Source organism: Rhipicephalus microplus, chromosome 8 (genome assembly GCF_043290135.1).
Source record: "Rhipicephalus microplus isolate Deutch F79 chromosome 8, USDA_Rmic, whole genome shotgun sequence".
Taxonomy (NCBI): Eukaryota; Metazoa; Arthropoda; class Arachnida; order Ixodida; family Ixodidae; genus Rhipicephalus; species Rhipicephalus microplus.
In genome coordinates this window covers 127,921,212-127,945,604 of record NC_134707.1, presented here as the reverse complement: position 1 = coordinate 127,945,604, position 24,393 = coordinate 127,921,212, and the positions used below count along the sequence as shown (strand labels likewise).

At 47.7% G+C, this 24,393-nt stretch overlaps 1 protein-coding gene across 1 annotated transcript in view; it reads right to left on the bottom strand.

Annotated features, from left to right (window-relative positions):
* LOC142768372 (uncharacterized) overlaps positions 1–23,292 on the bottom strand; it is a 195,831-nt gene extending 172,539 nt beyond the window's left edge. Inside the window, exons 1-3 of the mRNA XM_075870343.1 lie at positions 23,238–23,292; positions 18,909–19,229; positions 4,515–4,820 (exon numbers count right to left, since the gene is read on the bottom strand). Coding sequence (XP_075726458.1) covers positions 4,515–4,820; positions 18,909–19,229; positions 23,238–23,292 — 682 coding nt within the window. The remainder of the gene's footprint in view (positions 1–4,514; positions 4,821–18,908; positions 19,230–23,237) is intronic.
* Positions 23,293–24,393: the final 1,101 nt, after the last annotated feature.

Genomic DNA, 24,393 nt, shown 5'->3' with positions numbered 1-24,393 from the left:
CAAACAATGCCTGTCATCGGCCAATAATATTGTCCTTGCCTGAAATGTTCACTTCAAAGGGTCTAATGTGTACTTCAGAACTTTTAACTATATTTTCGGCCCCGCCGCAGTGGTCTAGTGGCTAAGGTACTCGGCTGCTGACCCGCAGGTTGCGGGTTTAAATCCCGGCTTCGGCAGCTGCATTTCCGATAGAGGCGGAAATGTTGTAGGCCTGTGTGCTCAGATTTGGGTGCACGTTAAAGAACCCCAGGTGGTCGAAATTTTCGGAGCCCTCCACTACGGCGTCTCTCATAATCATATGGTGGTTTTGGGACGTTAAACCCCACATATCTATCAATCAATCATTTTCGATTATGTCAAATGGTCACTTCAAAGGCGTCATTTTAATGACTTGCAAGGTCACTTCGTGTACGGTCCTCCATTATACTTCCCCGCGGATGTGCGTCACATGTCTTTGACAGTTTACGTCTACAGAGGAACAGCGTGAAGCATTGTCATTTTGTATGTGATAGCATTAGGAGAAACCAGCCCCAGCAGCATTGAGCTGGTGAATTCTATGTATATATGTTACGCTCCCAGCAGGGATCAAACCGAAGCGCTCTCCGCGGGACAATCAAGAATTCCGACCTGGTCTCGGAACTCCATGGAAAAAAATACCGCATGCAGGTATATTGTTGGTTAAACTTCAATTGTGGTTCCAGTGCTGCCAATCTAGTTTATGAAGCCTAGATAACTACTTCAATAATACAGCCATCACGTTTGCTTAGGCAGACTTCTTGCTAAGCGCTATTTACTGAAGTTGGTCACATAGCCCAATACAGGGCTACCATCTTCTCAGTCCCAAGCGTGGCATTTTCGTTTACTGATTCTTGGGTTTGTAATGCCCCCGTTGCTCTCGGCATCGTGACGTCTTTCTAAACAACTGGTAATATAAAATATTTGCCCCCGTCCAACGGACATGTTCATGCGTTTACATTTCGACATTTATCAAGCGTAATTTCGTATCGTCTCGCTCAATAACAATATTACACCGCCGTCTCCTTCCTCCATGTGCTTCGCATGGCATCGATATCCATGGTACGGGGAGTTTGTCGAATTTTCAACGCGAAAGCATTTCTTAGTTGGGCTATGTCAGGCGTCTGGCGGTGTCCACGCGTTGCCAGGTGTTTTCTCCGCCCTAACTCTCTCTGGTATTGCAACAGCTGCAGTCGCGCGCGCTTATCCTCGCTCCTAGCAACCAGAGCTGGTTGTGCGGGTGGAAAAGCGCAGAGTATGGATAGATGGATATGGCTGTACCCTTTAGATCGGGTGGTGGCTAGCGCCACCAAGCCTTGATACTTAATGAACAATAAACTAGATTTATTTTTTTCCTTTAAACAGTGAGTTTGAGGATTCGTACTTTGCAGTGAAGAGTTTAATTTTCACTCGCGCCTTGACTTTAGCCACCAATCAGATGACGTCCTTCTAGTTAAGTCTACCCGCTTAAAGTCTATTTTGCCCTCCCGGTCCCTAAACCCCAGTGCTTTGAAAAACTCTGCGCTATCATCCTGAACTATAGGGTGAAGCCCTTTACAGAACATTATCAAGTGTTCTGCAGTTACTTCTTTCTCTATACACGCACTACATACTGTGTCTACCCCCTCGTATGTGACTGTAGATGACGTAGATGACGTATGTGACGTAGTGACTGGAGATGAGGAGCGCGCTCTGGCGAATGAGGGCGCTCGCATTGCGGGAGCTCCGTGGAGACAGTGTGGGAGGGGGGAAGTACAGTGCTTCACCGCTCTTTCTCTCGCCGTTCACTCTCTCTTCTCTCTGCGGCCCACTCTCGCGTCCGCTCGCTCGTACGTGTATATAACAAAGTGAAGCGCGCACCTCACTCTCGACCGACCGCTGGCTGATGAATGTGCAAATAAACTGTTACGGTACAAAACCTCATCTCATCAATAATATGCGCCGATAATTAACTACGCCGTGTATTAATTGCAATTCCTCACAATTGCTTTCAGAGAGGCGGGACAATTTTTCTTTTGCTTTCTGTTTAGCTCATATTTCACGACTCTCTGTATCTCTATGCTTTTTACTATGTTTTTGTCTGTCTTTCTATTTATGTTGTCTGTTTTTTCTACTGATTTCTTCATCTAAATTTTTTTGTTACAGCAAACGCTGTAAAATCTTAACTGGGGCATCGCGCAGCGCCGTAGTTGTCTGCTGTCGCCACCACCGGTGTCCGTAACCACTGTCGCACGAAATAAGAAACAAAAAACTTACTACCATTCGCACAGCGGGGCTCGAACCAGGGTCCACTGCATGCCAGCCCAGTATTCTACCACTGAGCTATGATTGTGCTTCAGGCTTCATCGCAAACTTACCTTAGGCAGGCTTGATCTAGGGAAAGCAATTGCGTTAACACGGCTTATAAAGCATTTTAAAAGAGCGAAAGGTAACCACTTGTCGCAGCATGCGAATAGCGTAACGAGTGGGCCGTCCAATGCTCCAACCCATTACAAAAGTGTGTTCTTGTTTTACTATTAACTGTGGCGCATACAAACCTGAAGCATCATTCCTCATCGTCGTCAGCCACTGCATGAACAATTGGCACGAAATTCCTTCCAAGTGTTTAGCGGATACTACGATTCTCAGTAAAATGACAAAAAATAGCATAAGGAATACTGGCCTACTACTCAACAATTTCTAATAATAATGCTGTAGTGAGTATCAGCAAGTGTGCTTGCAGCAGTTACCGAACGAGTGTTTAAAGAAGCTCTGAAAGACCGTTCTTCTAGCTTCCGCAGTGACTGCGCTGCGTCTCCCGCGCAGGCCTGGCGTTTTTTTTTCTCTTTGGACACTGCTGCTTGTTTTTGTATCCTTTTACGATTTTATTCTACATTGTTTTCTCTATGTTTTACTTTTCTTTTTTTCCATTGTTTTCCATCTACCCCTTCATTTTTTTTTTCTTTTCCCCCACTCTTTCCCTGTCTTTGTATCTCCTTCCTTCCGGCTCTACCAATCTCCCTTTCACATGTTTCACTTGCGCCCATTCGCCGAACAGACCATTTGTTTAACACTCACATCTTCTTTACTATAAATGTTGAGTCCAGTCCAACCTCTATGCGCATGCCCAGATGTGGAGCTTTTGGCGATACCCCACAAACCACGGCGAGGTGTAGGAGCGTGGCTGATAAAATACAGTTTTAGTTGGATGACAAGGTTCTTCCTCAAGAAGCATGTCCTTACAGATGTTTATTTCAGAGCGAAATGAATCGGTTTTACGCTCTCCCGATACCGTCACATATGTGTACTTCAGTTTCTGATAGATTCAGCAGGCGTTCAAGACAGAGACCTGATCTACATGAAGCGAAGCTGGGCGGTCTGGTGGGTTTACCATGATGAATCACCTTTGTGTGCATTTTTATGATGACATCTCTCACTGGTGATGGAGGGTAGCAAAAGAATGTGAGCTCTGTCTAACAGGAAACAAATGCACTTTTTTCTCAGCTAATGACGCACCTACAAAATATATGTAGGTTTGTCATTGGGTGGAATTCGAAAGACGCCAGAACTCAGGCCAAATGTAGCCAAAATAGCCATGTTTGTATTGTCGCTAAATTTGTCGAAAATCAGAACAGGAGCACTATTATGAAGAAAGTAGTTAGTATTAACGAATAGATACAACAATACTCGGAAAACTAGTAATCTAAAAAAACTAAATAGCCATGGCACCGAAAGGAAATTTTTGGCAATGGGTCAAAAGGTAGCCTATTTGGCTGAAAGTAGCCATCAATGGCAACCGTCATATGTATATTTAATTCCTTACGCCAAATAAGCCACAACAAGAATCTTTTCGCGAGCGTATTGTTGATAGCCACAACGAGCGCGGTATATCACAACCATTGTTTTACTTATTTCAGGAAAATTCTCATTGGCACTGATTAGAAATTTCGGGTTGAAATTCACTGTGAATTTTCAAAAGGCGTGCGTAGTTTCCGCGTGATATATTCAGGCAATTCATAGCAGAACCTCTCAAAACAGGTCGCTGCAGCGATAACAACATGAAAGCACCAGCCTCCCGGCCTTTGGTCTCATGGGCTATGACGAGGCACTTCTGCAAATGCCATATATAACCATAATAGTTTCACTATCATGACCACTCTCTATTCATTCTAACTACGCACATATCACGTCCCTGTCAATATTTTAAAACTTACTTGTTTCACCCACTGTAGAGCGCTAAATTTGATGACCCTTATGCATCCACGTACCACAATCAATGTTCACTAGTCTTCTCCCATGATCTGGTACTTTTTGACCATCAAGTCACTCTTGTCTCAACAATCACCACACATAATCATCACAGTCAATGAATAAAGTGAAGGCGAATTGGTATGACAAACCATCACCTAATTAGGCAACTGATGTGTTTGCAGTTGAAAGTACCACCTTATATAGTCAAACTACTGCCAACAACAAGCAACGCTTCTTCAAGATGTTCTCAAAAACACTAAATGAAGTACCTTTTCCTTGGAGGAGGACGTGTCTCAAAACGGTGCCTTTTCCAGAGCGTTGTGGGGGTCCCCTGGTGTGCGTTTTCACTCGGATGGTGACGTTCGAGCACGTAGTGATTTGTTCGCAGGTGACACTAGTCTGGATTGGACTGATTTGGGTACCATTGTTGCAAGTCACGCCACTGCTCCTGTTGCTGTTTATGTCAGTGACTTCTACGGTGTAGTAGTCGAAGCAGGTGCTACGTCGTTTCCATGTCAAGGCGAAAGTGTCAGTCCCAACGTCACCGAGTTTCAGGTTCGTTACCTCGGGTTGTACTGCGCCGATAGAAAATAATCATCAATACTGTTGAGAAAGGTGGAAATAGGCAGAAGTTGTGTGCTGCTAACGCAGTGAGCTGTAATTATCTGTGAAAGCCAATAGTGGGTAACGGTATTTATTTTAGCACACCATTGCTTTTGGTCAAACGTCGCAGATTTGTAAGTACGGCGCACTCGATCAAGTATGGGCTCATGTTGCTGTTAGCACATTGTGTCAGAAAAAAAACCACGCCTGCGCAGAATACTCACCAGAGGCACAGCGTAGGCTGAAAAAACCACCTCCCTCGAGGCCAAGGTAAACTTTCTCAATAAAAGCGACCACAGGAGCAATGGAGCATACAGTGTGCATTTCGATCATGGTCGCAGGAAAAGAGAAGGGAACATAAGACGGCCTGTAGCTTTTGGCGCAAGCGTCAAGCTTCTTAAGAAGCTACTAGGCTGTAAGTTTGATTGGTGGGATAATTAAGCACACGGAAAGATTTCGGTTTGTCGATGAAACTGCGTTTTTATTGTTGTTTGTCTGGATTTAAAACGTTTTTAGCCTATGGCTTATTTAAGCACACAGCAACAGCCGACTCAGGAGGCACAATGGCTGGCACTTCTGCACGCGCTAGTATAGTGCTGCCACCAAACACTTTCCCTGGTGACTAGCGAAGAATAAGGCAGCGCCGGATGCACCCTGCTCATGTTCTAGGCGCGTAACATAAAGAATAGCGGCGTTGGTGGCAGTGCTCATATTTCGCAATATATGCCAGTTACCGCTGGCAGTACTCAGAGATTGGTGGCTTCAGCATGTTCTTATCACTCGCGAGATGACACGAAGGGTCCGCAGGGCGCGATTCAGAGGCCTTCCTCGCGTGTAGCGATGCGCACGCGCCTCGGTAGTCGCTCGCAGCCTTTCTCCTGATCACGATGATTTGTGCGTCTTGGACTGTTATCGCAAGTGTGGCCTGAAGTTACAGAGAACGAGAATGCCGCTTCGCTCACTGCGTCAGTCAAACTTGCAAAGGGAGTGCGCTGCTTGCACGCAAGCAATTATCATCGAAGTTGTTCGCTCTCATCCTGTATACACTTCTGCGTGCTTAACATGTGAGACCGCTTTATGTATAGATTGATTTGATTGATTGATATGTGGGGTTTAACATTCCAAAACCACCATATAATTATGAGAGACACCGTAGTGGAGGGCTCCGGAAATTTCGACCACCTGGGTGCACCCAAATCTGGGCACACGGGCCTACAACATTTCCGCCTTCATCGGAAATGCAGCCGCCGCAGCCGGGATTTGATCCCGCGACCTGCGGGTCACTTTCTGTATCGAGCTGAGGCAGTTATTGCACGCTTAGGTTTTTTGAGGTACGTTTCTGCATAAGAGACGTGCTGCAAGCTTCGAGCGGCTGGCTGTTCTTCGCAAGAGATTACAATTTTTTGCTCAAGCGTTCATTTCTTCGACCTCGTGGCAAAACAATGCACATAAACGCTGAGCTGAATTTCTGAAGACTTTTCACTTTCGTAATATACCGATTCAAGCGGAGGAGGAATCAGTTTTGCTGTTTTCAGCCAGCTTGTCAATACAAGTGTGCTTTACTAGAAAATTCATGCATTTTGAAGTTTGCGAGTAGGAATTAAAAAGGAAGTGCATCATGATTGAGAGATTGAACTCAAGGTGCACCAGTGTTTCCTTGACGGTACTTGGTCATATCAGACTTAGTTTCTTGTGATTTAAGCAGTGCAGTACGTGCTTAAATATCTGCTATCGTCAGGAACTGCATTCTTCAGTGCAGAAATATCTAGACAGCAAAGGGTTACCGCCAGATATACGTGTAGGAGCGATGCAAATAATCCTTAACATGTGCCGTCTAATAAAGTCTGCGTCGCCTTTCATGTTGGTTTCATGGCTAGTCAACGACGAAGATTGCAGCAGCGCCATAAGCATATACAACCACATTATTCAGCCAGTACCTTTATGAAATGTTTGCGTAAAAACATTTCATTCCATTTGTACTCCCAATGTTACGTGAATCTGTCTTAGTATCTGTCGTAGTATACGAATTGAAAGAAAGTTGACACTTTTTGTATGACCCCTCAAAACTGCAGCCAAACATTAAATTGTTTGCAACGCGAAATAAAGACACATGGAAAATAGAAACTTCGAGAACAAACTACTTCACAGATAAGTTACCCTTGTTGAGACGTTTATTGGCGGACGGTTGTCGAAGATGCTTGACAGTGACAGTCAATGCGGGTACCGACTCTCTGCACGAGCTGCTCCTCTTCTTGCTAAAAAGGGCAACCCACTAGAAGGCGCTGGAGAGGACGACCCACTGTTCGAAGGATTCACCACAACTACCCCGGGTACGAAGAGGGAGCCGCCTGGCGCCCTAGCAGCTGGGTACTATGAGCGGGTCGTGGTAGGCTTTGAGGCGCTCCACGTTGACAATGTCGCGCCCTCGACGGCGCATGTCCGAAGATGGTTCGATGGGTTCGATCAAGTATTTACAGGGGAAGTGCGTTCGACGACACGGTAGGCGCCTTCGTATTTGGGCAATAGTTTTGAAGATAGGCCAGTTGAAGTGGTAGGGATCGAGAGCCAGACGAGCGCTCCAGGGAGGATCATGGGCGCAGTAGTGCTGGTGTCAGCGCGAATGCCTTTTTGCCGCTCTTGATCATGCGCTGTAAAGGTCCTTGCGAGCTCTCGACACTCTTCAGCAAGCTTGGCTGTGGCAGAAATAGGCGCCCACTCTGACGGATCTGGCTTGTACGGAAGTATACTGTCGATGGTGTGCGACGGGTGCCTTCCATATAATAAAAAGAAAGGTGAAAAGCCAGTAGTGCTCTGAGGGGCGGTGTTATATGCGTAGGTGAGGAAGGGTAGAATGGAATCCCAATTTGTGTGATCGGCGGCGACGTACTTGGAGAGCATGTCGCCGAGCGTACGGTTGAAGCGTTCAGTAAGGCCATTCGTCTGCGGGTGGTAAGCAGCAGTTTTGCGGTGAACAACGTTGCACTCTTTGAGAATGGCTTCGACGACTTCAGACAGGAAGACGCGGCCTCGATCACTGAGCAGTTCCTGAGGTGGACCGTGTCGCAGCATGAATCGTTGGAGCAGGAAGGAGGCCACATCGCTCGCTGTAGCCGCGGGGAGAGCGGCAGTTTCGGCGTATCGCGTGAGGTGGTCCACAGCAACAATGGCCCAGCGGTTACTGGCCGACGTTAGTGGAAGTGGCCCATACAAATCAATGCCAACGCGCTCAAACGGCCTGGCAGGGCAAGGTGGAGGTTGCAGACCTACCGGCGACAGGTGCGTTGAAGTTTTGCGGCGCTGACATTCTTTGCAGGAGCGAACGAATTTCTGCACATAGCGGTACATGCCGCGCCAAAAGTACCGTTGGCGAATGCGCTGGTAAGTCTTCGATACGCCGGAGTGCGCACATTGCGGATCAGTATGAAAGAATTTGACTAGTATGAAAGTATGACTAGTAGCCACTGGCGGCCGTCACCGCTGTAATTGCGTCGGTGGAGAAGGTCGTCGCGAACGGCGAAATGGCGGGCTTGACGACGCAACGCGCGAGTGGATGGAGCAGTCCGTTGCGGTACAGCACGCGGATGTCGTAGTCTTGCAGGCGAAGTGCCCACCGGGCGAGACAGCCTGAGGGATCTTTCAATGAGGACAACCAGCATAGTGGTTGATAGTCGGTGACTACATCAAATGGACGACCATATAAATAAGGTCGGAACTTGGTAAGGGCCCACACGATTGCCAGACATTCTTTCTCAGTGATGGTGTAATTAGTCTCGGCATTTGTAAGCGTACGGCTTGCATACGCCACGACATATTCCGGGAACCCTGGTTTGCGCTGCGCAAGGACAGCGCCGAGACCGACACCACTGGCGTCCGTGTGTACCTCTGTAGGGGCAGTAGGGTCGTAGTGGCGAAGTATGGGAGGCGACGTCAGTAAACGACGGAGCGTTGTGAATGCGTCGTCACACTGTGATGACCACGAATGGAGAGGCCCGTTACTACCGAGGAGTTTTGTCAGCGGCGATGCGATCGACGCGAAGTTTCGGATGAAGCGCCGAAAGTAGGAACACAGTCCTAAGAAACTGCGCAGTTCCTTGATGGAGGTCGGCTTGGGGAACTCGGTCACAGCCCGAAGCTTGGCTGGATCGGCGAGAATTCCGTCCTTGGACACGACGTAGCCGAGTATTGTCAACTGCCGAGCTGCAAATTGGCACTTCTTCAGGTTCAGTTGCAGACTGGCGTCACTCAGACGCGTTAAAACATGCCGCAGGCGTTGAAGGTGCGTTGAGAAGTCCGGAGCGAAAACGACGACGTCATCGATGTAGCACAGGCGCGTGTGCCATTTCAGGTCACGCAGGATGGTATCCATCATGCGCTCAAAGGTGGCAGGCGCATTGCACAGCCCAAACGGCATGACGTTAAATTCGTACAAGCCGTCGGGAGTGACGAAAGCGGTCTTCAGTCGAGCGTCCTCAGCCATAGGTACTTGCCAGTACCCTGAGCGCAAATCTAGAGATGAAAAAAATTCGGCTCCTTGCAGGCTGTCAATCGCGTCATCCACACGTGGTAGTGGATACACGTCCTTACGAGTTATCTTGTTGAGGCGTCGGTAGTCCACACAGAACCGCACAGAACCGTCCTTCTTCGCGACGAGAACGACAGGAGATGCCCAGGGGCTGTTAGAGGGTCGAATAACATCGCGGCGTAGCATGTCGTCCACTCTCTCGTTGATTACACGGCGTTCTGTGGGAGATACGCAATATGGACGTTGCCGTAGTGGTGGTTGTGCGCCTGTGTCAATGCGATGCGTAACAGTGGATGTGCGGCCGAGAGAAGGTTGAGAGACATCGAAAGAAGAGCGGAATTCTTCCAACAGGGCCAGAAGCTGGGAGCGCTGGATCGGTGTAAGGTTGTCAGCAATGGAAGGACCAACTACATCAGCGGATGATGAAATAGATGTAGAAACAGCACTAAGCGTATTGGAACTTCGGCAGTGCGTGTCATCATGTTGATCCATGACTTGTGCGTCTTCGATGGGTTCCACGCTACCGAGACATTCCCCTCGCACCAACGTAACACTGTACGGGGATGAGTTCAGAACAAAAATAGTGGTGCTGCCGCGAGTTACTTGCACGGTCGCGAAAGGAACCAGCAAACCTTTTCTGGTGAAAACACGATGAAATGGTGAGAGGAGTGCAGCGGTGTCTGAAAGACTTGCACAGTACACTGACACCGCCGCGGACGAGTTTGCGGGCACTTGCGTGTCGTCCCTGACGACTAATTTGCTTGCAGTAGATGGACTGTCGGCCGGCGTCAAAGAAGAGAATGGTGTTAGCTCTATTTCTGCTGGTGCGCAATGAATGACGGCGTCGTGGCGGGAGAGAAAATCCCATCCTAGGATGACGTCGTGAGAGCATGAAGGAATTATGATGAATTCAACGGCATACATCACGTCCTGAGTCATGAGGCGGGCTGTACACATCGCTGTAGGGTGAATGCTTTGGGCACTGGCTGTACGGAGGGAGAGCCCGGAAAGTGGCTTGTTCACTTTGCGCAGTAATCGGCTAAGCTTTCCGTCCATCATGGATACGGCGGCTCCAGTATCTACAAGGGCAGATGCACGAACACCATCCACAAGCACGTCTATCACGTTCGATGGTCTTTCCTGAGGGCTTCCGCAGTTCGACAGCGTCGCAGCCCTTGCCTCGTGGACTGCGACGACTAGTTTTCCTGGTCACCCTCTAGTGGACGTGGCCGCATCGGCGACAGTGAGCGACGTCGCGGAGAATGTGAGCGGTGGGTAGATGGAGTTGGGCGGGACGACGGTGACGTAGGTGGCAGTTGGTCATAAAAGCGGCTCGATTGGCTGGGAAAATTGGAGGCGACTTGCGGTCGCTGCACACGATTGCAGTAGCGTGCTACGTGCCCGACGCAACCACAAGCAAAGCAGATGGGGCGATTGTCCGCAGTGCGCCATCGGTTCCCGGGTCCCATCCATGTCGAAGAACGCGATGGGCGAGCCGGGTGCTGATATAACTGCATAGTGGGCGGCACATGGGGCACGTGGATGACGTCTGTATATGTAGGCGGCACAGTTTCTCCGAAGGCCTGGGGTCTGGCGATGGTTTCGGTGTAACCAAGAGGGCCAGTCACAGGAATCGGTGGGGGTGGCCTGGCGACAACTTGGGCGTAACTGAGTGGTGTAGATACTGGAGGCGGCTGGTGATATTCTGGAACGACCTCCGCGATTTCCTGCTGAATGGCTCGGCGGAGGGGAGGCAGAAGTGTGCTTGACGACTGTTCAGCACGTTGCGGGAAGCAAAGGCCAGTAAAGAAACCTGGCGGGCAACTTCTTCACGCACGAATGACTTGATTTCAGCAAGCAAGGCGGTGTGGTCCGGAAGTGTTGACAAGGCCGAGAGATCAGCGTCACGTGAGGGTGGTCGACGGGTCATCGAGCGCTGCCGTCGCAGCTCCTCGTAACTTTGGCAAAGTGTAATGATCTCTGACACAGTGCGAGGGTTCTTGGCCAGGAGCATGGTGAAGGCATCGTCGGCGATGCCTTTTAGAACATGGGTAATTCTGTCGGCCTCTGACATGCTCGCGTCCACTTTCTTGCACAAGTCAAGAATGTCCTCTATGTAGCTTGTGAAGGACTCAGCGGTCTGCTGTGCTCGTTCACGTAACCGCTGTTCGGCTTGGAGCTTACGAACGGCAGGACGGCCGAACACGTCGACGACGGCGGTTTTAAAAGCGGACCAAGTGGGGAAATCGGATGCGTGGTTGTTGTACCACATGCCGGCCACACCTGCGAGGTAGAAAACCAGGTTGCCGAGTTCACCTGCCTCGTTCCAATGATTGGGGACGCTGACGCGTTCGTACATAGCAAGCCAGTCCTCGACGTCGGTGCCATCCGCGCTGGTGAAGACAGGAGGGTCCCGGATTCGGGGACCCTCCTGTAGGACATAGTTCCTACGTTATTTAATAAATATGTGAAAGTTGGCATAAATTTTTTACACTGTGCGCAGATTCAATTGCGCGATATACACATGTTATGTTTTTGAGATTTATTTGCAGTTGCTGCATTATTATGGTTGCTATTTTTATTTTTGGAATTTGGACTTAATATATATTTATTTATTTATTTATTTATCTATCTATTTGGTGGTGGTGTTACTGTTGTTCACTTCACATTGCTGTTTGTTTGCCACTGCGGTCGTGCTATAAGGTAGCTGTGGGCCTTTGTCAAGCTGCCTCTTTTGGAGAGCAGGGTATTTCGGCCGAACGCTGCCTATTTCGTTTGGTGTTTTTTGTGTGAATTTACGTTCTATCCGAGGATCATCGCTCTCCTGTGGGCAGCGATAGATCCAGGCACCACCGTACGCAATCAGGACTCGGCGTCACCTTCGACATCAACCTCAAGGAAGCGCAACAGCCGGGAGGACGACAGCACCAGTGACAACACTGAACTGTACACGGCGAGTAGTGATGACAGCGACGATGATTTCATTCCTGCAGTGAAGCGTAAAGCTAAAAGAAGAATGGTCGGCGCGTCTTCGCCAGCTAGCTTTTCTACCGTGAAGGCGGCGTGCAGTTCTGAACGCCATACCATACTTTTTGTTCCTGTCGACTCTTCAATCAACCTGAAAAACATGAACAGGCAAGTGATATCAGCACGTCTCGAAGCTATCGTGCCTAATGAGATAAAGGATATTAGACTCAACCCACGGAAGAATATCTTGGCCATAGACGTTGAGCACCCGGCTGCGCTACATACCCTGCCAACTGTCACGGAGCTTGGAGGCATCTATCTCAGCACTTACATTCCGCAGGATAGTGACACGACGACAGGCGTCATTTATGACGTTGATGTTTCCATACCGAACGCAGACTTTCCTGTTCTGATAAAGCCAGCTACTGGGGCAACGGACATATTGCAAGTATGCCGGCTTGGCAAATCCCGTTGCATTAAAATGACCTTCAGAGATGATTGCATCCCATCACATGCAAAGGTTGGTCATTTTCGTCACGTTGTCCGACCATACATCCCAAGACCACTACAGTGCCACAACTGTCTAAAACTGGGTCTTGTTAGTGTTGTGTGCAAAAACAAGCAAGCATGCCCACGTTGTGCCGGACCCCACAAAGCAGAGGCTTGCCAAGCAACTCTCCTAAAATGCAGCAACTGCAACGGGAACCATGAGACCTCCTCCAAAGACTGCCCAGTACTGAAGAAAGAGAGGAGCATTCTGAGACAAATGGTTAAAGACGGATCCTCACGAAAGGAAGCGGTAACGCTTGTTCAACGACGGCGCTCCCGTCGACGGCGGCGCTCGAAGAAAAGAAAAAGCAGTCCTTTGCCGAAGGTGCCTTCACTAACGCCGCCACCGCCACCACCACCGCCACCACGACCACAGAGACCTCCCGCGCCCCCGCCACCAGGTGGGGTACGTCCAGAGGTGCCGGAAGACACTGTGGCGCTACAGAGAACATCCGCCTCTGACTGGCCCACTTTACCGCGGGTACACGTGTCTACGGAACCACAATATCGACAGTCAACAACAAATATGCCCCCAGCAGGCAGTCTGTCTGCCCAAGAGGTACAAGTCTTTTCTGTATTGAGGTCGTTCATGAGTGTTATTCGCACTCTATTGGATAGTCTACAGATCTCTGCCACTAAACGCGCGCTGCAAATCTTGGACACACTAGAACCAGTTTTTGCCGGACTTCAGTAACAAGATGGCGCACCATAGACCTTTCCGAGAAAAAGTCAAGCGTGCTTCCATAATTCAGTGGAACGCAAGAGGTCTACAGTCAAGAATGCCTGAGTTCAGACAGTTCATTTTTGAAAATAAGTTTCCCATCATCATCCATTGTGAACCGCATTTTTCAAAAATACCTCGTCTGTCGGGCTATGATTCGTTCGTTTCTTCATCGTGCATTGAGCGAAGCAAGTTGCTGTGTACATCCGTAAAGAACTCACTTACGTTCTCCAAAGAGTAGAGTCTCACAATGGAAATCACTACGTGTGTCTATATGTTAAAAAGAAGAAGTTGTCGTTTATGCTGATAGGCGCATATATAGCGCCGTCATGTCGACTAGGTCAACAGATATTGAATGGTATATTTGCAACGACTCCAGCACCTTGGATATTGATGGGGGACTTCAACGCCCATCATTCATTGTGGGGAAGCATCAGGACTAATCGAAAAGGCACGGACCTAGTTGATCTCTCATCAGAGCACGGGCTTCAGGTGCTGAACGACGGCGTCCCTACTTATCTCCGAGGAGTAACTTACAGCAGTTGCCTGGACTTGACATTAGTGTCGCATAGCATTGTCACGAAAGTCCAATGGTTTACAGATATTGAAACACATGGCAGCAACCACATCCCCACGTACGTGACAGTCACAGGTTTGGACGATTCTTCTTTCCCTGGCCATTCAAGACTTATTGACTGGGAAGAGTTTCAGATATCAGTGGAGAGCAGGTGCATGCATGAACCACCAGAATCCATTGAAGAAGTGATTAGTTGTGTAATGGAGACTTCCACAAAGATATGATCAAAAGAATCGAGACGCATGGCACTCGACCAAGAGTTGGAACAACTTCGAGCGGTCTGCCGACGTGTCGAAAGACGATACAGACGCACGAAATCTATCTCTGACCTCAGAGAATCCAGACGCATTCAGAAAAAAATCCATCGTCGAATGCACAAACTTCATGAACAACGGTGGAAGAATTTTCGTGACTCGCTAGACCCTCGAAAGCCCTTGTCTCCCGTATGGAGGACTCTTCGAGGTATTCACTCGCATCCGCAACAGCGTCACCCCTTCGCCGCTCTGGCACTACATCAACGTCGCTAACAGCTTGATGTTTCTGGGGAATTTTGTGCAAAGATCGCCGGCGACATCTCTCTACCGATCAATCTATTGCCTCAGGATATTCCAGTCGCACGAGATCAGCAAATGGAGGTTGCATTCATCATGGAAGAACTTCATGCGGCACTGAACACATGCAGACGCTCATTGTCCCCAGGTCCGGATGGAGTGACCTATACTGCCCTACGTCACCTAGGCCCGAAGGCACAGCGCCGTCTCCTGGATATTTTCAATAAGTCTTGGCATGATGGAATGGTGCCTGATGAGTGGAAGTGTAGTCGCCTCGTGCTTTTGCTGAAGCTCGGAAAGTCTCCATTCGATTTGGCATCATACCGGCCTATAGCACTAGCAAGCTGCGTTGGCAAGGTCATGGAGAGGATGCTGCTTACACGCATGGAATGGTACCTGGAACATTATAACATCTATCCTGATGCTATGGCTGATTTTCGACGAGGTCGGTCCTCAGTTGATAGAGTTATTGACTTAGTGACCTCTGTTCAGCATCAGAAAGCTCGGAAGCGGCTGTCGGTAGCTCTGTTCTTAACGTGAAGGGTGCCTATGACAACGTGACCCACGAGGCTGTTCTCAATGCTCTTGAAGCAGCTGAACTTGGAGGTCGTGTCTTTTGATGGGTAAGAAGCTACCTCAGAAAGAGATCCATGTTCGTTTTACCTGAAGATGAATCTACGAATAAGTATTTCACAAGTCGTGGGGTGCCACAAGGCGGTGTTTAGAGTCCAACACTTTTCAACCTGGTTCTCGTGGGGCTCACCGAAATGCTGCCACAGACGGCTTATATATCTCTCTACGCTGGCGATATCTGCATTTGGGTGTCCGGCGTGACACGGCCTCAAGTGCGCGCAAAAGTACAGAAAGCGGCAACAATGACATCGACATACCTTCGCCAGCAAGGTTTGACTATCGCCACAAAAAAATGCGCAGCGGTGGCGTTTACACGCAAACCGATGTCTTTCTACTCATTGTGCATCGATGGCAGATCAATCCCATATAAGAGCACTCATAGATTCTTAGGCGGCATCGTAGATCGTGACCTAACCTGGAGCCCACATGTCACATACCTGAAGAAAAAGCTCATTGGCATTGAGAATGTATTCAAGTTCGTCGCCGGAAAATCATGGGGCCCATCCGTGCACTCGGTGGTGCAGCTTTACACAGCCCTCTTTCTCGGAACTCTCCCGTACAGCCTTCCTGTCCTGTCCAACACGTGCAAGACTAACATCCGTCCACTGCAAAGCGTACAAGCCCAAGCACTTCGGACATGCCTTGGCCTTCCAAGATGCTCATTGACAGTGTCAACTATTGTTATTGCAAAAGAACAACCGGTCACACCGCACATCATTGTCGAGACGCTGAGAGCGCACATTCGGCATTTATCACGGCTACCATCACATCATTTAGCGTGTTTGACAGCTCGGAGGCCCCATTCTTCGTACTGCGGTATCGTGACAAAACATCAGGACATACTACCGACTCGCTTCGAACTTGCGAAGCATCCAGCAACTGCGCCATGGAGTATTCGTCAACGTGACGTGCGCTTGTCAGTTCCTGGAATCTTTAAGAAGGCACACATGTCAACGCTAGCCCTAAAGCAATTTACTTTGCGTCTGTTGGACGAAAGGTACTTCGACCGCATACATGTTTACACCGATGGATCCACTAATTCCAACAGCTCCACAGGAGCAGTGATTGTTCCATGTGAAAATGTGTTGCTTCAGTGCAAGTTTTCTCACAACACTACGTCGACAGCAGCAGAGCTCGCCGCACTTCAAGGTGCAGTAAAGTACATTCTTCGCCAGCAACCTAACCAATGGGCCATCATTTGCGACTCCAGGTCAGCCTTACAGTCACTACGGTCTGTTATGCAGCACGGGTTACATGAACAATTAGAATATCAGATAAGGTGCGACTACCACGAAGCGCTCGCGGAAAGTCACGATATTGTATTTCAGTGGTTGCCGAGTCATTGCGGAATCGTCGGCAATGACCGCGTGGATGAAGCTGCTCGATCGGCTCATGACCAAGACCAGCGCACGTCCATACCACTCTTGAGAACGGACGCTTCAAGGCCACTACAATCACTTGCTCGCCGTATATCTCTCCTGCAATGGAATACGCAGGGTTTCGCCAACACGCCCCTGTATTCGATCGACCCAAACTTGCAACTTCGTTTGCCATCCGGGCTCCCACGATGCGCTGAAACTTTACTGTGTCGCACGAGGTTGGGCGTGGCATTTACGAATTCGTACTCTCGTCTCTTTGGAATGGCGAGCACTTCGGCATGCAACATCTGCGCCTGCGAGGAAACGCTTGAGCACATTCTATGTCATTGCCCAGCATACCAGACCGAACGACGCATTATGGAAGCCAAGCTCTGTCAGCTGTATTCACGGCCGCTTACAGAAGAGAAGATCCTGGGACCTTGGCCAACGGCTTCCCATACGCGCAAAGCCATGAAAGCCCTCTTGTTCTTTTTAAGGACCAGCAAACTTCACGACCACTTGTGAAAGAACTGTTCGAGGCCGTGTTGTGTAGTCTCGAGCTGACTTTTATGCTTTTATTTCTTACTCCTCTTCTTTTCTGTCTCTTTCCGTTCTATTATTCTCCTTTTCCCCCAACCCTAAGTGTAGGGTAGGCAACCGAGCCAAGCTTGGTTAACCTCCCTGCCTTTCCTCTCTATTTATCTCTCTCTCCCTCTCTTGGAGAGCAGCTTTTACCTGCAGCTGCCCTTCATCAAACCATTGATGAAAAATAAACATTATTATCTACATCTGCAGCTATACAGCGCTTGTGCAAGAATATAACAAAGTGTATTATGCTTCTGAATTTGAAGCCAGTATTAGTAGTTTTAAGTCTTTTCTAGGTAAAAGATATTGAAGGAACAGTGCACGGGTACCGGTCGAGGAATTCACTGGCCCTTATGTTTCACTCAACCTCTTAAAGGAGGTCCATTGGCTCACACTTTCTATGCGGTCAAGCCACATGTCCCACTGCTAGTTTATAAAAATTTTCCCCAGTTTTGGGAATATACATTCCAAAAGTGCGAAGAGTGTTTCAACGTAATTTCCGCAAGTGTGGACCGCTGTTTACGATGGAGAAACGGAAAAAATAAATGCTAGGCTGAAGCAGGCAATATCATAGAACAGGCTCTTTCTCAAAGCTAGCGTCCGGTCAAAGCTTGCGTCTGTCGTACGAGGGCCACACGTAACAAAGTCAAAGTTATGTGGAGTGTGGACAGTATTCTATTGCAGCTCGGTCTACATCTGTGTTGTCTCGCTGGCTACCCAATACGCTTTCTGAACCCAGGCTAGTTTTCAGTTTCTGGGTCTCGAGTCAATGCGAGATCAAGAATCCAAGAGTTACCTGAGTTATGCACACACTCACTAGTGGCTCTCAGAATATATTGCATTTTTATGCTCCCTGGGCAGAAATTCTCTATCCCTATGACATATTCATTATTTGTACGGGGCCTGTGTAGGGGTTACATGCAAAAATATGAGCACGGATTTGATTGTAGTTGGAGTCCATCCCCAACCTGTCTGCCGGTAACGCCTCGATGCGGATCAGTATATTTAGAGTGGTCACGTTGTCGGTATTCCAAGGCATCGTTTGAGCTTGACGGAGGGGTATTGATAGCGCTCCTCCGCACTCGAAAGTTAAATGCGCGATTACCTGGTACGCCTTCTCGTTTTCTTACAGAGCCACGTGGGCATGGCACAACACAATGGTGACATCAGTTGGTATGCCAAAGTTTTTAAGCTCGCTTTGGTTGTGAGTCCAGATCCGCGATACCCATAGCGTGAATCAGTCGGAAGGGCACCTCTACCTTGAACGAACAAAATGTGTACTCGGCCAAACATGCGCCACTGCTTCATCAAGACACATGCGTTCCTGATGTGTTCCTCGTAGCTATGCACAATCTTTCAACAATGCCATGGCAGTTTCTCGTGGCAAGTACATAAAACTATAGCTGCATTGGTGCTCAGGTTGCCAAGCAGCTAATCTAATCAAACATCATTCCACATTTCTTCATTTGTTTATGTGAAACTTGTATACTGTGTTTTTGCTTAGTGACCTCCCCTCTGTGACGCGTGGCCAGCGAGCCCGTAACTATTTTCCAAGTCTCCCTTTTATAATAATGTTGATCTTACACATAAGACTTACCTGACGCCGGAATCAGGATGTCGTATAGAGAGACACCGGAGGAGGTGCGAGCAGGTGGTCCATTTATGTGTGTGCGTACCTTGAAATTCACTCTGCTGCAAGGCTGGAGCTGAGTGCAAGTGACGTGCGTCAGGTCTCGGTGGATGATAGTGCCGTCGCCACACGACCCAACCGTACCAAGCGTTACCCTTGTGCCATCGTTGTTACTGCCGATGACCTCTATCCAGTAGTAGTCAAAGTTGACCTTTGGTTTTGTCCATGCAGCAGTGAAGTTATTCGAACCAACACTTATTAGGCGTAAGCTGGTCACATCAGGAAGGACTGCAACAAAGTAATCACACAATGATATAGTGTGGCATTATTGGATTACTCTTCAAAATTCTAGAACAAGTCTTTCAAATAATGGTGTGTTATTCAGAATGTGCCGTGGAATATTGGCTAAATTGTTTATTGTTCACTAAAGTTAATGGCCAGAACACTGCGCACTGATGACTGTGGTACGCAGAAGGACCTTGATGTAGGCGAGCTGGTCAAGCATACTGGATGAAAAAAAAACGCTGCGGCTAAGTTTGACGAGGGCTGGACGAAACACTAACAGCAGATGAGAGCTGAGGGCTGAAGTTTATTTGAAATGAATGCAGTACTAATGCATGAAAACTCAACATCAACATAACATGCTCAGACTCTGTCGTGACATGAAGGTATTCTATTTTTCTTCAAGTGGACCTGAAGCGCCGCTCATGCAAGTGTTTCATGCACGTAAAGTAAACAGCTGCATTGATCCGCCTGACTAATTTTTCCTGGAATCATGCCAAAAAACTGGTTTAATTAGAACTTAAACAGCAACGCCAATGATTACAGTTCCCTGCCATAGGCCTGCCTGCATTGTTGCTACCTGTCAAATTGAGCCCTCGCGCTTGTCTCATTGACATGGGGTTTCGGACAATGTCGTGTATGTTGCGGAAGGACACAGCAATAAATTTGCTTACAGTGTCCCCTGCAAATAATTGAAAATTTACTACTTGATCAACTAAGAAAAAGAGGATCCCTGCCCCTAGCAACATGAGGCAGAGTATGCGGAACGCAAAAAAAGATGTCTGCGAAGCTCCCGGAATTGCATCAAGATGTATATCGAAAAAATGTGGCACTGCGTCTGTTAACAACAAGGACGGAATATCGCAGAGCACTGCCAGCTTCTAAACTACCGTTCAGTTCCTAATCAAATGAAACTTCGGCAAGATTCGTGGATGTATTAAAGATGCACATTCTTGAAACTTTGCACGCAGGATACGTGCATTAGCCACCCTTCAGCTGCACTTGAAGGATAATATTTACTTTCTTTATTCGAACTTCAGTCCATTGTTGGCACTGCGCTGTTGCAAGCATTCCTCACAGTGCTCGATTCACTTGCGAGGTTTTTTTTTTTCATTCAGCATGCTGTGTTATTTCCAGGTACTGGCGAGATCCTAATGGCAATGTGACAAAAAAGCTGATTAAGGCATATAAATGAAGTGTTTTGTGTAAGGGCTACAATTTGGCTTGAATTCAAAGTGTAAACTTCAATGCTTCAACGTGTTTAGATGCACTATAGAATACAAACGAGCAACCTACATAAGCGATCCATAAATCTAACAGTATTTGCAACTTTTTTATAAGCAACGGCTGATGCCCAAAGAAACCTGCCCATATATTACCTCTGTGGTACGCAACTTGTAGTGGATGCTGCATTTATTTTAATTATGCTAAATATATTCCTACTTCAAGCAAATTACGTTGCATTGAAATAATATACGACTCTGGAAAGCTTGCGTACAGCTATTCGACTACATTACACATGCTTAAGAACATGTAACTCGAAACATCGACTGCGTTTAAGGCAGACACTAAATATATGTTGACGCAATTTAGGAGTGCTTGCAATAGACATGCGCATGATGTTCGCTGTCGAACTTCTCTGAACTGCTACGTTGAATTCACAAAAGCAAGAGTAAAAAATTATGAGCCATTCCCCTGTGAAGAAGTGGTGGGCGATCGGTAGTTAGGTTGCGCGTGTCGGGTGCACATTTTTTTCTTTACATTGAATTGCAAAGCAGTCTGCTTTACCTTTTCAGAAGCTTGCTAATTTTGCTCGTGGTTCGTCCTATATTGGTGTGCGGCGTGTTCACCATTGTTGTCCGCACCCTTTTGTGGCCCCGCTCAAGGTCGCCTCTCCGGTGATTCCAACAATACCCACTAAATGGCGCGCCGCCCCCCAAGGCATCGGTTTTCGATGGCCCGCATGGTCACCTCCTCGAAGGATATATGAATGAAACAGGTATGAAAAGTATGTCACCAAAACTGTCGCTCTCTCTCTCTCTCAGGAAGATACCTCAACAACGCCTCATAGGAAATGGGTAGTGGGGGAGACACAGTATTCCAGAAGAAATAGAAAACGAAGAGAGTGTCAGTGGTGTTCAGTCTGGTCGCACGTGAGTGTGCGCCGTCTCCGAGCCGGGAAGAGAGGAAAAAACCATCAAGTAGGCTGGCAGGGCGAGGATGGTCGCTTTGTAGACACGGCAGCACGTGACAAGTTCCTGCAATAAGTGCTGCGTACGAGTAATGATATTCACCCAAAGCCCCTCACCTGCCTGCTCTCAACCCCCTGAAGAACGCCTATAGCTCCACGTCAGCCTTTTATCAGCGTTAGGATTTTAACTTACGGCATCGGCCAGTATGGCGTAAAGGACAGCTGGTTAACGTGCCCATCAACGTGGCCAACACTTAGCAGTGCCGGCCGCAGAACGTGCCCAGCAACTCTTCCTTCGGCGTACACATCATGCGCCAGCCCGTTTACAAGACTTCCTAAAAAAATGGACTCGCCAGGAAATGGCCCGTCCACCTTTGAACAAGCTTTTTTAACATCATTAAGTTTGTGAATGTGGTGATTATTTTATCTGGATCCATACCGGGGATGGTACCGTGACCCATGTACTCCAAAAATTCATACTTCTGCTGCTACAGGCAACAAAGACAGTCAAGACTGAAACAAGGAAACCCAAACAGTGAACTGAAAGGCTATCATAAAGCTTGCAACGTGAAATCAGTCAGCAACAGCTCATCGCCGGTGAACCCGCTATCGACAGAGAGTCCATCAATAGAAAACGACGCATAGAAATTGCGTATGCATGTGATCAGCGCCTCTGGAGAGCTTATAGTGTAAAAACCAAACGAATTCACACCATTGTTTCACTCGAAATTGGGGCATAAAATACCGCCAGCCCAGCACAGTCACAGCGAAAGCTGGAAGAGTGGTCCTTCAGAGACTTTTCTAATAAACACTTTTTTAGGTAACTGCTGCAAGCACACTTGCTGGCGGGATAAATATTAATTTTCGTGAAGTAGGCCGGCATTCACTATGCTATTCTTTGTCATTCCTCGGAGAAGCGTGGGTTGCGCTACATTTTTACTGAAAATTCTGTGCAAATATTTATGCGGTGGCTTACGACGATGGAGATTTAGAAGATAAGCGGGTGTGCGCACAGTTAACACGTGATCAAGAACATGATTTTGTAATGGGTTGGAGCATTGGACGACCACTAGTTATGCAGTCTGCGTGTGTGGCGCCTGCCTGTTCCTTCGGTGTTCTAAAACGTTTTATTACTCATAATACCGCCATTACTTTTCCGACATGATGCGTTCCTAAGGCCAACTTGAAAACGAGTTCCAAGCACCACACCGTCGTTCAGTGGTAGAACACTGGGTTTACACGCAGCGAACCCGAGTTCAAATTTCATTGTGCCCTTGGTGTTTTAGGGGCGAAGCTCCTTATGGTGTGGCTTGTGCGTCCACCGTTGTCGTAGTGCATAACCTGTGGCACATACCCACCCTCGGGCACATATGCGCATGTCCACATGATACGAAAAACGCAGCACGACGTCGTTATCACGCTCTCAGTGCTAACAAAGCGCTGACAGCAGAAATGTGGTACATCCTCAAGTTTAGTCCTTAAATTGTCCTCTGGATCGCGGTACTTGTATATGATGAATTTATGATAAAAAGAAGCAAGATGGCGGTACTTGAAGTGCTCACTGCAAGGAGGGACGTACGAACGGACAGACGCATGGATGGAACCACGAACGCATTGATGGACGCTTCGCCCCACCCATCATCATTCATTCGGCATATGCTGTGATTTTTTTTATTTACAAAGCTTTTCTTGTTTATTGCGATACTCGTTGCGGACACCGGAGGCAGCGGACAGCTACAGCGTCACACGTGGCCCGTGTTCAGATCTTATACGTGTTTTCGCTGTAACACGCTTGATTATTTGTGTTGAAGTTCAAAACTCACCGATGATTGGCGTCCGTATTTCTGCCACGGCTGTGCTGCTGCTGATTTCATTCATTCCGCAGCGTGCTTTTGCCGTAACGAGCACGCAGTACGCCGTATCCTGAGTGCTGACGAAAGTTAGTGAAGACTCTGACGTCACGTGCTCTTTGCTACTGCTAAAATTCTCCATTTGACCGCACACCACAGATGTTTCACATATTTTTACGTTGTGGGACACTGTTATGGTAGCCAGTTTATCCGGATATTCCCAGCGCACTTGGGTCCGTGATGTGGATGTTAGTACCATAGTTATGTTCCTTGGTGCATGTAGTTCTGAAAAGAAGTGCCCAAAAAGCATTATATAGAATGATATCTGGAACATGCTACTCAATCAGAGGCAAATAAATGACTGCATTTTGCGCCACTAGTGCGTAAACACTGCGTAGCCTTTCCTCCATCCTCTGGCCAACCACCCTATGGATCGCGGAGCACTTATTTCTTACCTGCTCCTCCATTCTAGCAAAGGAGTCGTGAGGGAAACTGTCGTGAGATTAGTAGAGGGGGGTTGTGTGAAGAGGAGGGTTGTGACAGGAGATTAGTAGAGGGGAGTTGTGTGAAGGAATGATGGATTTTATTTTTTTACTTCATGTCACTCAATTGCCACTGTATGGGACAATCTTGGGATCACGTATGATTACTTAGCTAAAGCATACCAACAGCATGGTCCCCTTATCATGATTGATGTTTTGGAGATGAGAGGACTTTTTTGACTACTCTGCTTTCTTTCTTCATCTCCCTGTTATTGTTCTTTCACCCCTAAGAGCTATTGTGACGTCACACCGGATAAAGGGCAACCGCCTTCAGAAGGAGTGTAAGAGACGATCAGCAGTCGTATCCCTGTCCATGGTTATGGCTCGATTTGAAAGGCAAAGCATGTTGCGAGAATTCTCTACATTGTTTTAAAGAAATTACTCGAATGTTATTTATCTACTCAATCCCTCTAAAAGTTACGTATGTCTTGACAGAGTTCTCGAATTTATAATCACTTACTTGGTTACGCTGTCATACTGCTGTATCATTTTTTTATTTATAAAGAGCAGACTTGACTCCCTGGACAAAAAAAGACAAGGTGCATCCACTTTCTTTTTGTTGAGAAGATGAAACTATAGAACAGTTA